Source organism: Spodoptera frugiperda, chromosome 7 (genome assembly GCF_023101765.2).
Source record: "Spodoptera frugiperda isolate SF20-4 chromosome 7, AGI-APGP_CSIRO_Sfru_2.0, whole genome shotgun sequence".
Classification (NCBI taxonomy): domain Eukaryota; kingdom Metazoa; phylum Arthropoda; class Insecta; order Lepidoptera; family Noctuidae; genus Spodoptera; species Spodoptera frugiperda.
In genome coordinates, this window is record NC_064218.1 from 9,014,440 (window position 1) to 9,027,852 (window position 13,413).

Sequence of the window (13,413 nt, forward strand, 5' to 3'; positions counted from 1 at the left end):
CATTGAAATATGATTAAAGACTCAAATTTTATAAAATTTTCATAAAGTTGACGAAAGAATTTGAAAAGAACTAAGTTTCGGAACGTAGTATGAAACGGAAGTTGGGTGAGTAGAAATTTTTAATTTGTCTATGAATAGGTTCCATTCTTTCAAAAATATATTATTTATGACTTTATCAAGCAAAAAACCTCTTGGAAAAGGTCATCTACTCTAATAGTAAAAATGTGTCTTGTAAATAAAAAAATAAGGCTTAAGTAAGGCTAAACATTCCGTTTTGCTTGTAGCTGAAACTCGACCACAACTGTCATTGTCACATGATGACAGCAGCTGCAGCAGCTACACTGTCAAATGTCATAATGATTTCAGTTTCGTTCCTATGTCTGTGATGTTGTTTATACATATTTAGCATCAAGAATATTCTCTCTCATCATTTTAGGAAGATAAGAAGAGTTATTTAGATTTTTGTAAATGTCACATGTCCCTGGAATACACATAACTAAATTCAGTGATTGATACGACTCGTAATTTCTTTTACATTATTTAGTGATAGCAAAATGTTTAGTGGTGTTTGTCTTATTGTGTTACCGACTAATGTTTTTTAAATATCGGGCACGATGGCTATATTTGAAAAAACTTCGCATACCAAAGCTCTAATAGATGACACTGAGAAACTCAGCTGCACCGTACAAAATGCACAAAACATTAATAAACACACAGTAAGTAATCGTTTTTTTTCTTTAAATATCTTACGGTCTGTTGCGGAGACCTCTTACTTCATCATCTTAAACATCAGTAGGTAAAAAGTTGTATTTATAAAGCGCAAATCGCTAACAACAACAGATTTTAGGGTGTTGTTTTGTCGGATGATTTCTGCGGAAATCATTATCTTGGGCGTTTTAAAAATACACAGCTTTAATCATCATAACACCATGTTACTGATACATGATAATTCGAGTATATTATGGGTGTAAAAAATGGCATTTTGTTGCAGGAGTATATTTTACGCGTTCAGCGCGGTCCTACGAAAGATGTCAGCTGGAATGTGTCCCGTCGGTACAGGGACTTTGCAGCCCTACATGCAGGTCTTGTTCAGGCCAACATTGACCTGCCTCTACCACCAAAGAAACTTATTGGCAACATGCAGCCAGCCTTTATTGCTGAGAGACAAATAGCATTACAGGTTTGGACTCCTATTTCTTCTTACTAAACTCAGAACTCCTTTGAACAGGTTTTGTAAACCACATCACATTTTCTGCCATTATGTGATGTAGAAAATAATAAAATTTATAATATTTTAAAAGGAATTAGTTGATTATGCAGATTATTTCAAGTTTATTCACTAATGAAACTTAATATTTTGTATCTAGTTGTATCCAAGCTACTGTTTTAAATAATATTGCACAATATTTCCACAGAAACATGATTTTTTTGATAAAAATCATTAGACACAGACATTTTTGTGAAACACTACATTGTAAAGTACTCATAATCCTATTTACACTGGTACTAATCTCAGCTCATAAAATTATAAATAAATATGAATGAATGATTCATTAAGGAAACTACCAATATTTTACTGCCCAAACAACATGTATTCCTGGTATCATGTTACTCATAATTATTATGATTTTATTCATTTCTAAACAAATATATCCTCACCATCCTTATGAATGAAAGAATAGTATTATTACTGGAAAAGTCTAACTGCCATACTCATTCAATGGTTACTGAACCAAGTCCTTAGCAATTGTTTTCAATACAAAAGGAATAGTTTAAGTAATTATTATATGTATGGCAGTATGTTTTTTCTTTTCAAGTAAATGTGGCAAAATATGTTTTTTTTATCTGAATCTTTTTAGGGGCTTTTATCAAAGATAAAAGCCATATCTTTATATGTCAGCCCCATCCAATTTTACCAATACCCATTTTTACATTACTTGTCTATTTAAATTAAATTACTTTAAATCTAGACATTTGATAAATTGTTATTTGTGGAGGACCAAACTTAAATAGGCAAAATATGTGTATGTTAAAGTAACAGTAACTTATTCAGTCATTATGAAAGAGGTCCTAAATGCAATATTTAATTTCAGAATTACATAAATGAGGTATTGAAACATGAGGTGTTAGCTTTATCACTGCAAGTGAGGAGTTTCCTGGACCCTAGCAACTACTCATTGGATATGGCAGGTAAATAAACAATGATGATATAATGTTAATTTATGTTTTGCCCAGTATATGGTAATAGGCTCACCTCCTATTACTCACTACCTATAATTTATAATTTATGTTTTGTAAAGAGTTGGCATTCATTTAGTAATTTGTGTTCTAAGACCCATGTAATATGGGTCAAATTCGTAGTGCCACACAATATTAAGAGCTTGTGATAGTTCACTGTTCTGTTGACTATATGCCTCTTCTTTAAAAGGGGTTGCCATAATCCCCACTCTTAGCACATAAGTTGTAGACTAGTGTATTTTTGAGCTGCTATTACTGAGAATTTAACCTAAACCAAAATTGATAAAAAGAAAACAAAAAATAATTTACCCAATCCAAGATTTACACCTGAGATATTTTACTTTAAAATCACACTTGCGCCATATCAAATGAAACAGTAAATTTGCTATGTGAAACTAAGTGAAATATCATTATTTATATTTTACTTGAGTGAACTATGATCATAGTTTACCTTCAGTAATATTATCGTGTTAATGTAAACCTACACTTATTGGTCAAGGCTGCAAATGATCTGAAACTGTTGAATTCTCATATACTTTGTATTGCTAGCTGGTCTTTATTTTAAATATATATTTGAATATGTATCTTAAATATATTGTAGAAATAATTTAATGTGTAAATAAAAAAAGTATTCCGAATATATTTCATTAACAAAAGAAGTATAAGTTCCACTCTTATAAGTGGTCAGCTTGTCACAGATAATATATAAATATAGCTAGCTAAATAAAGTGGTCAATTGAATAATATTGAACTAAATGTAGATGTAGGAATACTAGGAGAACCTACTTTGTCATGTGACTAATTTAAAGCAATCAATCAATCTGTAGCTTTCTGAGAGTGTGACTGACTGATGGATAACACAGCTGTTTTGTTCATAGAAACCTGCAAGAAATATGTATTACATACAGCGTCCTTGGTACATTTAGGAGAGACAAAACTGAGGTTTCGAAACACGAAAAGAAATATAATTTTGATACATGTCAGGAATTGAACCATTAGGTCAAAATTGATCCCATTTATGATATAGTTGATCCACAATGAATAAGCCTATGCATAGATAATCATCTTTGTCTCTTAATACTCGAAAGATAGAGGTAAATAAAACCCAGGTCCTTTTATCCTGGAAGCAGGACAAGGAACGGGATTGTTTTTAGTCAATAAGAGTTTGACACTCCGTCTGGCCTCGTCCAAGGCGGGAGAAGTCACTGGATGATTTTGTCCCCTTAAAAAAAGGTCCTATATATGTATAATATTCCTTACAGAAATACAAAACAAAAGTCCTACGTGTCCTATATTTATTTATTGCAGAACAAGCTCTTCAGACTGTGTCGATCGCTCTGCGGGGCGACGGTAGATTCGAGCTGAAGGGTCCACTGCACGACATCGGCTGGCGGATACGGAAACATTATTTTTTAGTAAGTTACTCACTTATACAGCATGATGTTTTTGTGGGCGTATATTAACTCAACGAAGCCATAAATAGGATAAATTCAAGGTCGAAAAATTTATAATAAGTAATATACATCGGTGTCTAGCACTTGTTTATCCTACTAATATTATAAATGCGTAAGTTTCTTTGTTACACCTTCACTTCAAAACGGTTGAAGGGATCGAGATGAAATTTGTAACAGGGGTAGATTATGGTCTGGAATAACCCATAAGCCATTTTTATCTCACGGGAACGCGGGCGAAGCCACTGACAAAAGCTAGTATTTATATAATTTATTATCTGCTGTATGTATCAAACCTGATTAATAAACTTCCAAAAAAAGATCCTGTGACGTTCCTTCATCCGTCTACCGAATGGGACGCCCTTGATAGCTTCCTAAATGTCAATGATAATATTGAATTGAACCAACTAATATGATTATCGAAAATAAGCTTTATATCGTTATTATTAAAGTATAATTTGTAGTAAGCACTTTTAAAATTGGTTTTGAAGAGATGCAGAGACAGAATACTAAGAAAAGTATTGAGTATCAGGACACCAAGAGGACACTCTGAATTCAATTTAATAAACAATATGAATAAAGTTGAAATTCAATTGTTATTCCACAATTTATTTAAAAGAAAAACAAAGTATTAAGTATACTCTATTATACACTTGTACGAAAATCGCACTGATAGGTGTCTTGTGATTTAAATGGGGTCAATGTACTGGCAAATATAACAATCTGTCACATGCCGAGTTGTTCTGTATTACCGTGTAATTGGTCACCTACTGACATACTTTGTTTATATATTTTCAAGATTAACACCCTCCTGTTCGCAATGTTATTCTAGTGTTGTTTGCGTCATATTGTTTTTAGGTAAGGAAAATTAAACAAAAATACAGCATCCAAACTAAATTATATTATTTAGATAAATAAATAAAAATGTACCTATTACATGTTGCTAAGCATAAAATGACAAGGTTGAACTTGCTGATTACTTTTATTTTTATGTTGGTTTTTGTTACGGGAAGCTTTTTATTAGAACCTTTTTGTGAAAAATGAATACATACATAACTATCGGCCTGTCTCCCATGGGGATAGGCAGAGACAATGTACCGCCAATTGTTACGAATCTTACATAAAATAAATCTTCAGCAAATTCTGTCTGCAAAAAAGCACACTTTAAAAACGCGAGAGTGTAAACCTTAGTTATTTAGGTATGTCCTTTTGTAAAAGAATAAAAAAATATGTATATTTTTCCTTGCATTAAACGCAAATGGCGATGTAGGTGCCCTAAAAATAGCATATTGATGCTTGATACAAAGAGAATCCATTGTCATGAATCATAATAACTTCGCACGGCTTATCGTAAGAGATAAATGTATTCTAGACATTTTTATATTACTACGCAATAAGGTTCAAAGTACTTTCACTTTGTACTGGAATGGCGATAATGTAGTAAAAGTTCAATACTTCCAGAGATGCTAATGAAGTAAATAAACAATAATGAGACGTACAATCTGAGGACTTATAGATATTTTGAAAACTTTTTATGGAAATAAATAAAGCTAACAGTTAGAGAATGCCATCGGGCATTAAGTCCGCCAATGGATTTTTGTACATAGATATAAAGTATAAGATATAAAGTATAAATAATAAATAAATTAATGTATCTAATGCAGTTTATAGTGACTTTGGAGAAAACGAATTCAATCAGACACATTTTATTTCAATGCTCAGTAAAGTCATTACATGTGCTCAGTAAAATTATTTATTATTGTTTAATGAGCTTATTATATCACTTGCTAGTCTCAGAATATTAACCTTACAATACTGCAAAAAGCCGATGAAAAGAATATAAGTATTTTTTCAGATCATTGGAAAACAGTTTATGTTAAATAGCTGTTACATCAGTTGTCTATTTGTTTATCACAGTATCATATAGCTTGTGGTAATCGATACAGTATAAATCCCATTATGACGCGTGTTTTCAAATCATCCGTGATAACTTCTGACGTATAATATTTTAACTCATAGGAATTTTCAATAAAGGCTTGTGGGCATTTGCCTATGCCGTAGAAGCACAGAGATTCCCGTGCATCATTTAAACTCTAGAATGACTTCTCCCCCTTGGGTGAGGCAAGAGGGAGTGCCAGACTCTTACTGACTGAAAACCACACCCCTTCCTACTCCTGCTTTTCGAGCCGGAGTCCCAGTAACCCGTTAGGTAGTCCGTAGCTCCGGGTTGAGCATCAGTCCTACTGGGCTTCATCTGTGGTGGTCTGATGGCTCTTTGAGACGCGTGCGGTACGTGACGCGCCGTACGCAGCATTGGCACTTGAGACCACTTAATTATTGAAACAGTCGGATAGAAAAATATTTCTATTTATATTTTTTCACTATCGTGTAATCTTGACATATATATATTTTTTAATATTATGTATTTAATACTTAATGTTAATTGTTCCAGGTAACGGATACGGAGAGTGGAACGAATTGCATGCTGTCGTGGCAGAGCTATGGTGCTGACAGGTATCTCAGTGATAAAGACTTACAAACCGCTTACAAGAGCTTACAAAATATATCTGTGAGTATATTATCGCTCCTGTTGAAATAAAATACATTTTATCTTTTGGTTTAAATCTTTCTGATAAGAACAGTGTACGCATAAACTATCGATTTTATTGTTTTGTCATAAAATAGAAAATCTAAGTCTATTTGACAGTTTGATTCGGAGCTGTGGACTGATCTAGAGCTGCGACTACCTAGCGGCTTTACCCCCGGTAAGCCCGCTTGGCTTGGCAAGTTTGTTCACTCGAGTACTTAGTGACCCTCTTGTTTTCAGGGATAAAGTGTGTGGTTTTAGTCGGTAAGATTCCGACATAACCTGCTGTCTGGCGTACATCGTAAGACAAAAGGTATCCATGAGGATTTCCACAGGTTACAAAAAAGGTAGTCCGGCTCCGGCTCGAAAAGCAAGAGTAGGAACGGGGTGGTTTTTAGTAAGTACGAGTCTGAAACTCCCTCTCGCATCGCTCAAGGCTCAGACTATTTGACAGTTACGGTTACTATGTCTTATTGAAGTTTAATACTTAAGCATGTTTTAATTAATGTTATTTTGTTTCAGCACCCTTACATAGACCAAGTATTAGCTATACATAATTTAGAAACGGGAACATACGTAGTTAGGAGGATACATGAAACCGGTAGTCTGAGGGACATTCTCTACGGTACGGAGTATAATAAGAGTCATTTAGCGAAGTATGGCAACCCTAGGATAAGGAAACCGTTCACAATAGGACAGATCGCACATTATGGATATCAAATATTGCACGCGTTGAAGTTTTTACACGAAAAAGGCATACCTCATGGTACGTATATATATTTACTATAGTTTTCTCTTATGGGTACATATTTAAGAACTACTCATCCGTAAGTGACAGAAAGACCTGCCCTACTACATATTTGCCAGACAATCAAGTCGTGAGGCTGATGCGTTTTTTTATAATCATTTATTCATAAAAAGTGCATACATTTATCTTATTACTAAAACACCCCAAACTGTGCAACAAATTGTTGGCGAAAATAGCGCTCTTTTTTAAATTATATTTTCTGTCTAATATACTAAAAGGTAACCCATTAATAATACCCATAGTTCACATACTTTTTCAAAACCAAATTATCGAACATAAGACCCCTTGCTACCATTTATTCACAAGGTAAACTTAAACGCATTCCTTTTTTTACTACCGCACTCAGAGTCATTTAATGATCACTTAAACTATTCCTTAGTAACGATTTTATATTACGGCAGTCCTTAGCAATTGTTTTCGGAACAAAATTACACTTAACCCAGTGGTTAAGTAACCATTAAATGACTTTGAGTACGGCGATTATTTCAAATAGTTTTTTTTTTATTTCCAGGCCACATCCACCCGGGCAACATAGCGATAGACAACCAGAAGGCTCTACTAATGGACGTGGAGAATATTCTCGTGGGTGTACCGTGCCTCTACAGGCCTCACCTGCTACATCTACGACGAGTAGCCACCGCTGAGGCTATAGACGTCTACTGCTTCGGCAGGACTCTGTACGAAATGGCCTTCGGGGCTCCACTCACGGAGTACTACTGTGATTATTATCCTGATGGTGTTAATGAAGATTTAGGTTTGTAGAGACATGTTTTTTTTTTTCTTAGGGGTCCAAGACAGTTGTATATGTCCATGTGGGTGGGACTGGTTGCGGGCTTCATTGTTTCGGTGCTTTTTTGAGGAGGTCTTGGCTGATAGTAAAGGTGACGTCACCGCATGTCACGTCACATTCTTCTCAAAGTGTTACAGGGTAAATTGACGGCGTTGTCCTATGTAGATCGTCATACAGTCGGCAGCTACTGTAATCCATGTAAGTACTTCAGCTTCATGTCATTCCTTCTGTGTATGATACAATAAATATTTAGACGAAAGAAGTTCGAGGTTTAATTCTTCTTAAATAATGTGACTACCTCGATATAATCCAATAGTTGTACAGTGCGACTACCGGACTCGGGTTCGATCCCGAGTCGGGTAAAACCATCATAAGAAAGCTGAGTGTACATTGTACAGTGATTACGTGCTGTAATGCAGATGCACTTCCGCCCACTCCTTCAGGGATAAAAGCCGTGACGTTGTTACAGACCACTTGTAAGGCAGCCTGGACTATACCATACAACTAAACATGTACCATATCTATTCCAGAATCAGTGCTCCGCCTCTGCCTATCGAGTAGTTCGTGTAAGCACGGCGGTCCGTCGCTAGAGCACCTGTTGCAGCACCCGCTGTTTGCCCGCGCCCCGCTCAACGGACTCACGATGGGCGCACAGAACGATGCGCGGATGCATTTGAAGTTCCCCATCGCACTCAAGGAGGAGTTGAAGACTGCCGTGTGTAGTATGGAGGCTAGGTTGAAGAGTGAACAGAAATTGGTATGTATTTTATTGTATTTTTAGTTGAAATTGTTTTTATTTTAAAAAAGCTTCTCGTATCAAGCATTGATACTCACTAAATCAATAATTTTTCTATTAAATCGTGGCGTAGTATTTTGTTTTTTCGTATCTAAATAGTCGATTCCTTGATATAGTTGGTTGTAAATTAAAATGTTGTGATGTATTACTTTCAGGTACGAAGTGCGAAATCACAGTCCAGTATACAAGAGATATCAGTGTCTTGATAATATGTTCTCATGTTATATAGTTTTAATATCTATTATTTCAGGTACGAAGTAATATAAAGAGAAGTCCGTATACAAGAGATACTCGGCTCCGAAGAAGAAATTAAAAAACAGAAGCGAAGAGCGGTAAGTTTTTTTTTGTTTTGAAAAGAAATTGGTTTTTTTTTTAATAAATAATTTGATGATTTTGATATTTGTAATAGTTTAGAAGACTGAATGAATTAGAACGGAATGTGACGTAATTCAACATACCGACGATGAAATGTCTAAAATAGAGTATTTTCTTTTCAGAAAAAGCGCGAGAGTCTATGGAAGTCGACGTCGTCTCTGGCGGAGACGGTGCGGTCACAGAGCGCTAGCACCGCGTCCTCGCCCACACCGCCCGCACACTGTCAGTACTCACTACTATACATTTATTATATTAAGTACCACGTATCCGCGGCGCCGCTTCTCGTTACCTTACCTTATTACACACAAAATCACGCCTTTTTATCTCCGAAGGGTTAGGCAGAGGTGCACATAACGGCCTGTAATGCCGCTATACAATGTACCATTCACCATTTGTGTTATAAGTCCCATGTAATAAGGGGGGAGCCTATTGCCATACACTGGGCACAATTCCAGACTCCGTGCTACTACTGAGAAACTGAAAAAGCCCAGTAATACTTTGCCCGACCCGGGAATCGAATCCGAGACCTCTTGTCCAGCAGTCGCACTTGCGACCACACGACTAATGACGCAGTCACGCCTTCCCTTATTAGACTATGCTATATATTCTAGGTTTAGAAAAATCTTTCACAAATATTTACTCATATTTCGATAACTATGGAACTTCAAAGCCGTCTGGATGAGCTAGAGATACAGAAGTTATTTAAAGATTGTTTGATATCTTCCACCTTTAGTGCATTAATAATTACTTATTTTAATATACTTTTCTGTTAATTCCAGCTCACGACACAAGCGCCACAGGTTCCCAGACGGCAGCGAGTCCGTGCGACGCTCGCTCCTCGCTACTAGCCGCAATCTGCGCCTTCGACAAGTCCCGCCTCGCCCGGCCCGTGGACTCGCGGTGAGACCCACTCCACACAACTTGTATAACGGTCTATAACGCATTTATACATGTAACTGGGGAATAGGGATGATGACGGGGTATGAAAATTAAAAATCTATTTAGTCCGTCAGTTAGGTAATGAAAAAATATTAGACACGTATTTTTTTATTTTGTTGTATAAGATAACAATACTTACATAAAACGTGTCAGAGTTTAGGAGTGGGAGCATATACGTCACATCTTTGTGAAAAATGTACTCAAAAGTGACGCGATATTTCAAATCGATATATCTTCGAAAGTATTTGTTACCGTAAGAAAATAAAAATACGTGTTTAATATTTTAAAATAATCTACAAGACGGACATTAAAATGAAAATTAGTCATCTACCCTATTGTGTAGCTCTGCAGGTATTCTATATGGGTGTCATAGTCCCAATGCATGGATATTCTAAATTGCAATTTGCAAGAAATTGGTTTACGTTTTGGGCGGTTTTGTAAATTCAGCTTATTAAGTCAGGATAATTACTTATCTGGTTTTAGCACAGAAATATATTACAGAGTTCAGATTCAAAAGTAAGGTTATTTCATTTTTTATAAATTTATGGTGTTTCAAGAGTTCTATACCCTTAGTATTGAGAAATATGTAGATATAGGTGGATACTGGGAGCAGAATTGACCCAGTCGTACGACAAGCACAACTTATATACGCCGGCTGGCGCGGCGGTTAACAATCCTAGACGAGCAGATATTTACTTCCTACCCACTCAGTCTAAATATTAATACTAAATTACCCACATACATCACAAGTATGAGTTTGCTTTACGTTTAAAGTAATCGAAACGAGCGCGTTCGGCGCTCTGATTGACAGGCTCGAATAAACCAACCAATCAGAGCAAAACGCGCTCTCGTTTCGATTACTTTTCGAACCAAGTTCGCAATCATGAAACTAATTAAAGTATTCAAGTCGATATAAAACCCTTGTCACTCTAAAATGTATTTTATCCGTTTGCTGTTACAATACAAAATCGAAAGTAAATGAAAGTACTTTGTTGCATTGCAATAAAGTTCTTTATAACGGTCGCTAAATGAGGTAGCTAAGTATTAATATAAATGTTGCCACATTTTGTCCTTACATAGATAGTGGTTTATTTACATTACTTCATCATGGTCGAAGGAGACAAATTGATTGGAATTTTCTATTCATATTAATAATTATTATTCTATAAAAATATAGAATAAGAAAGTTTAAAGTTTGAACGGTACAAACAGACATGCGATGTATGTTATTTGAGCATATTAACAATTATTAACTGAGGCTGCATTGTTACGGAAGATTCGAGAACCATTTGTAGTATAGAACATGAAGCAAGTACAAAGAGGAGATGCCATAATGTGATTGTGCACTGTGACACAGAAAAAACGGCCCTGTCCAATGATATTATAAGTAAAAAGGTGTAGATAGGTTATAAGCGCTCAGAAAGTGGCACATTAGAATGTGGACAATTGGCAACATTTTTGTAGTATGGGACTGCTAGATGGAAAATAGAGAGGGGCGTGGTTTGTAACGTCTCGCGCTCCCCATAAAGTGTCACGCATTATGTTAAAGGGAAATCCAGTTATGACATCTCCTCTTTGTATTTGCTTCATGGTATAAAAGTATCAAAATGTAATTGAAAAATGCCTTGATAATTGGAGTGGAATTGTACATTGTTATTCGAATGTGATAAGTCTTTAATAAGTAAATCTATCGATTTATTAGAAGCTCATTCCAAAGTTTGCGTGGAAATTATGTTATTACGTATTCTTTTATTGTATTCTATGTACAGAATGTTTTAAAATGATTTCCTTATCATTATTTACTCATAGAACGAAATTTGTTATTGTACCAACTGTATGGCGATAGGCTTACTCCCTATTACATGGGACACATAATATAACTGGTGAAAAGTGGGTTTTACATTGTGTATATGCACCTCTACAGCTCTGCCTTGCGGGTATTAAAAGTATATCTAAGTTATGTATTCCATCACATACATTGCAGTGGAAACGAATCATAATTATATGCTTGAAAATCATTATTTAATAACCCCATATGTGATTTGCGAGGTATATGAGAGGAAATCAAAATGGAGTGTTTATTTAACATTTTTACCTCTATTATTTTCTTGTAAAATTGAATGTTATTTTACAATAATAAAGATGTGTATGATATTATTAAATTTATTGTTTTCATTAGCGGTGCATTTTCGTTTCATTTTGAAATATGTAGATAGCAAAAAAGTTGGTATTTTTAGAGTGTTATTACCTTTTGTAAAAACTGAATGATGTATAGAGAAGGGAGAAATTATTGAAAAATATTCAAAGACACCTATATTATGAGTATGTATCAGATCTCTTCGACATATTCGTGTTTATTTTAGTTTAGATTAGCCCAATGAAACCTGATTATCATGTATGGTGATAATTTCAATTTGTGGCTACTAAACTAGTAACGACCTAAGATTTTATCAATATAAGATCGTCGTATGCGGTGCCTAGTGGTCTTTATGTACAAATATGTTTTATGTATATCAAGATTGCTTCTCTTTTATTTGGTGCTCGAAAAATGTATTAGTTTGATTGAAAATATCACCAAGCAAACAATTAAATTATTTAGTACAATGTAACGATTTATACAAATTCAATGCAACCTTTTAGTTTTATTAATATAGATTTTTTTTCGAACAAACTTAAAATAAAATATTGAAAAACGTAATTATTATAGCTATAAGTTAATTCAAGATCTTATATGTGTGTAGGAAGTTATTAATTTATATAATTTTAAGTTCCAAAGTGATATGCGACTGGTCAGGCATTACGTTATTGGTTTATTATGAAATTATTTTTGGAATTATATCTATGTAGAAGCTTTAATGTCCTAGTGTAAGGTACCTAAATTATAAAAAAATAAATGTTTAATATATTTTGTTGTAAGAGTAAGAAAATATACAGTTGCGATAATTATTTGGCTTTTATTTTTCCATTCATCTTAAAATATAGGGAACAGAAACTGTAACTTGGTTTCTTTTCATTCGTAAGCTTACATCTAATCATACAAAACGTAACTTTGCAATTCTTTGCGAAAAAATTAAAAAAATATGTGATCATAAAACTAAATAAAATGGGATACATAAACTTTAACACCACATATTGCAATATTTACCATCGAGGTAAATTACAAAATATATATTCCTATTTGCCATAATATGTAGTACTTTACCGTGCACACATAATTACTTAAAAACAAAATCATATTCTCTTACATTTACAGGAAACATTTGTGAAATAAAACTGAATATGACATAGTTAACATGAATTTTTCAGTGCTTTATATAATAGAGTCACATCTACATAGCAATGTAGTTAGATATATTCTATAATACTTACATAATAATGTATCTATATCTAACTTAAATTCAGCCTAAATTAGAAATACTAGATATAATT

The 13,413-nt window shown here is 34.4% G+C and overlaps 1 protein-coding gene across 1 annotated transcript; it reads left to right on the forward strand.

The window, feature by feature from the left end:
- Window positions 1–380: 380 nt before the first annotated feature.
- On the forward strand, window positions 381–12,928 carry LOC118265880 (PX domain-containing protein kinase-like protein). The gene is made up of 12 exons (XM_050694905.1): window positions 381–716; window positions 992–1,180; window positions 2,094–2,190; window positions 3,547–3,653; window positions 6,142–6,258; window positions 6,799–7,042; window positions 7,596–7,838; window positions 8,405–8,631; window positions 8,826–8,838; window positions 8,935–9,002; window positions 9,168–9,267; window positions 9,825–12,928. The coding sequence occupies exons 1-12, from the start codon at window positions 615–617 to the stop codon at window positions 9,947–9,949; spliced, it is 1,632 nt and encodes a 543-aa protein (XP_050550862.1). The 5' UTR covers window positions 381–614; the 3' UTR covers window positions 9,950–12,928.
- Window positions 12,929–13,413: the final 485 nt, after the last annotated feature.

What these genes read in the sequence shown, in the direction of transcription:
- LOC118265880 (XM_050694905.1), top strand. Translation starts at nt 615, where the DNA reads ATGGCTATATTTGAAAAAACTTCGCATACCAAAGCTCTAATAGATGAC. An exon ending in CTACTCATTGGATATGGCAG is followed by an intron (nt 2,191 to 3,546) that starts GTAAATAAACAA and finishes TATTTATTGCAG; the next exon opens with AACAAGCTCTTCAGACTGTG. An exon ending in AAAAACAGAAGCGAAGAGCG is followed by an intron (nt 9,003 to 9,167) that starts GTAAGTTTTTTT and finishes TTTTCTTTTCAG; the next exon opens with AAAAAGCGCGAGAGTCTATG.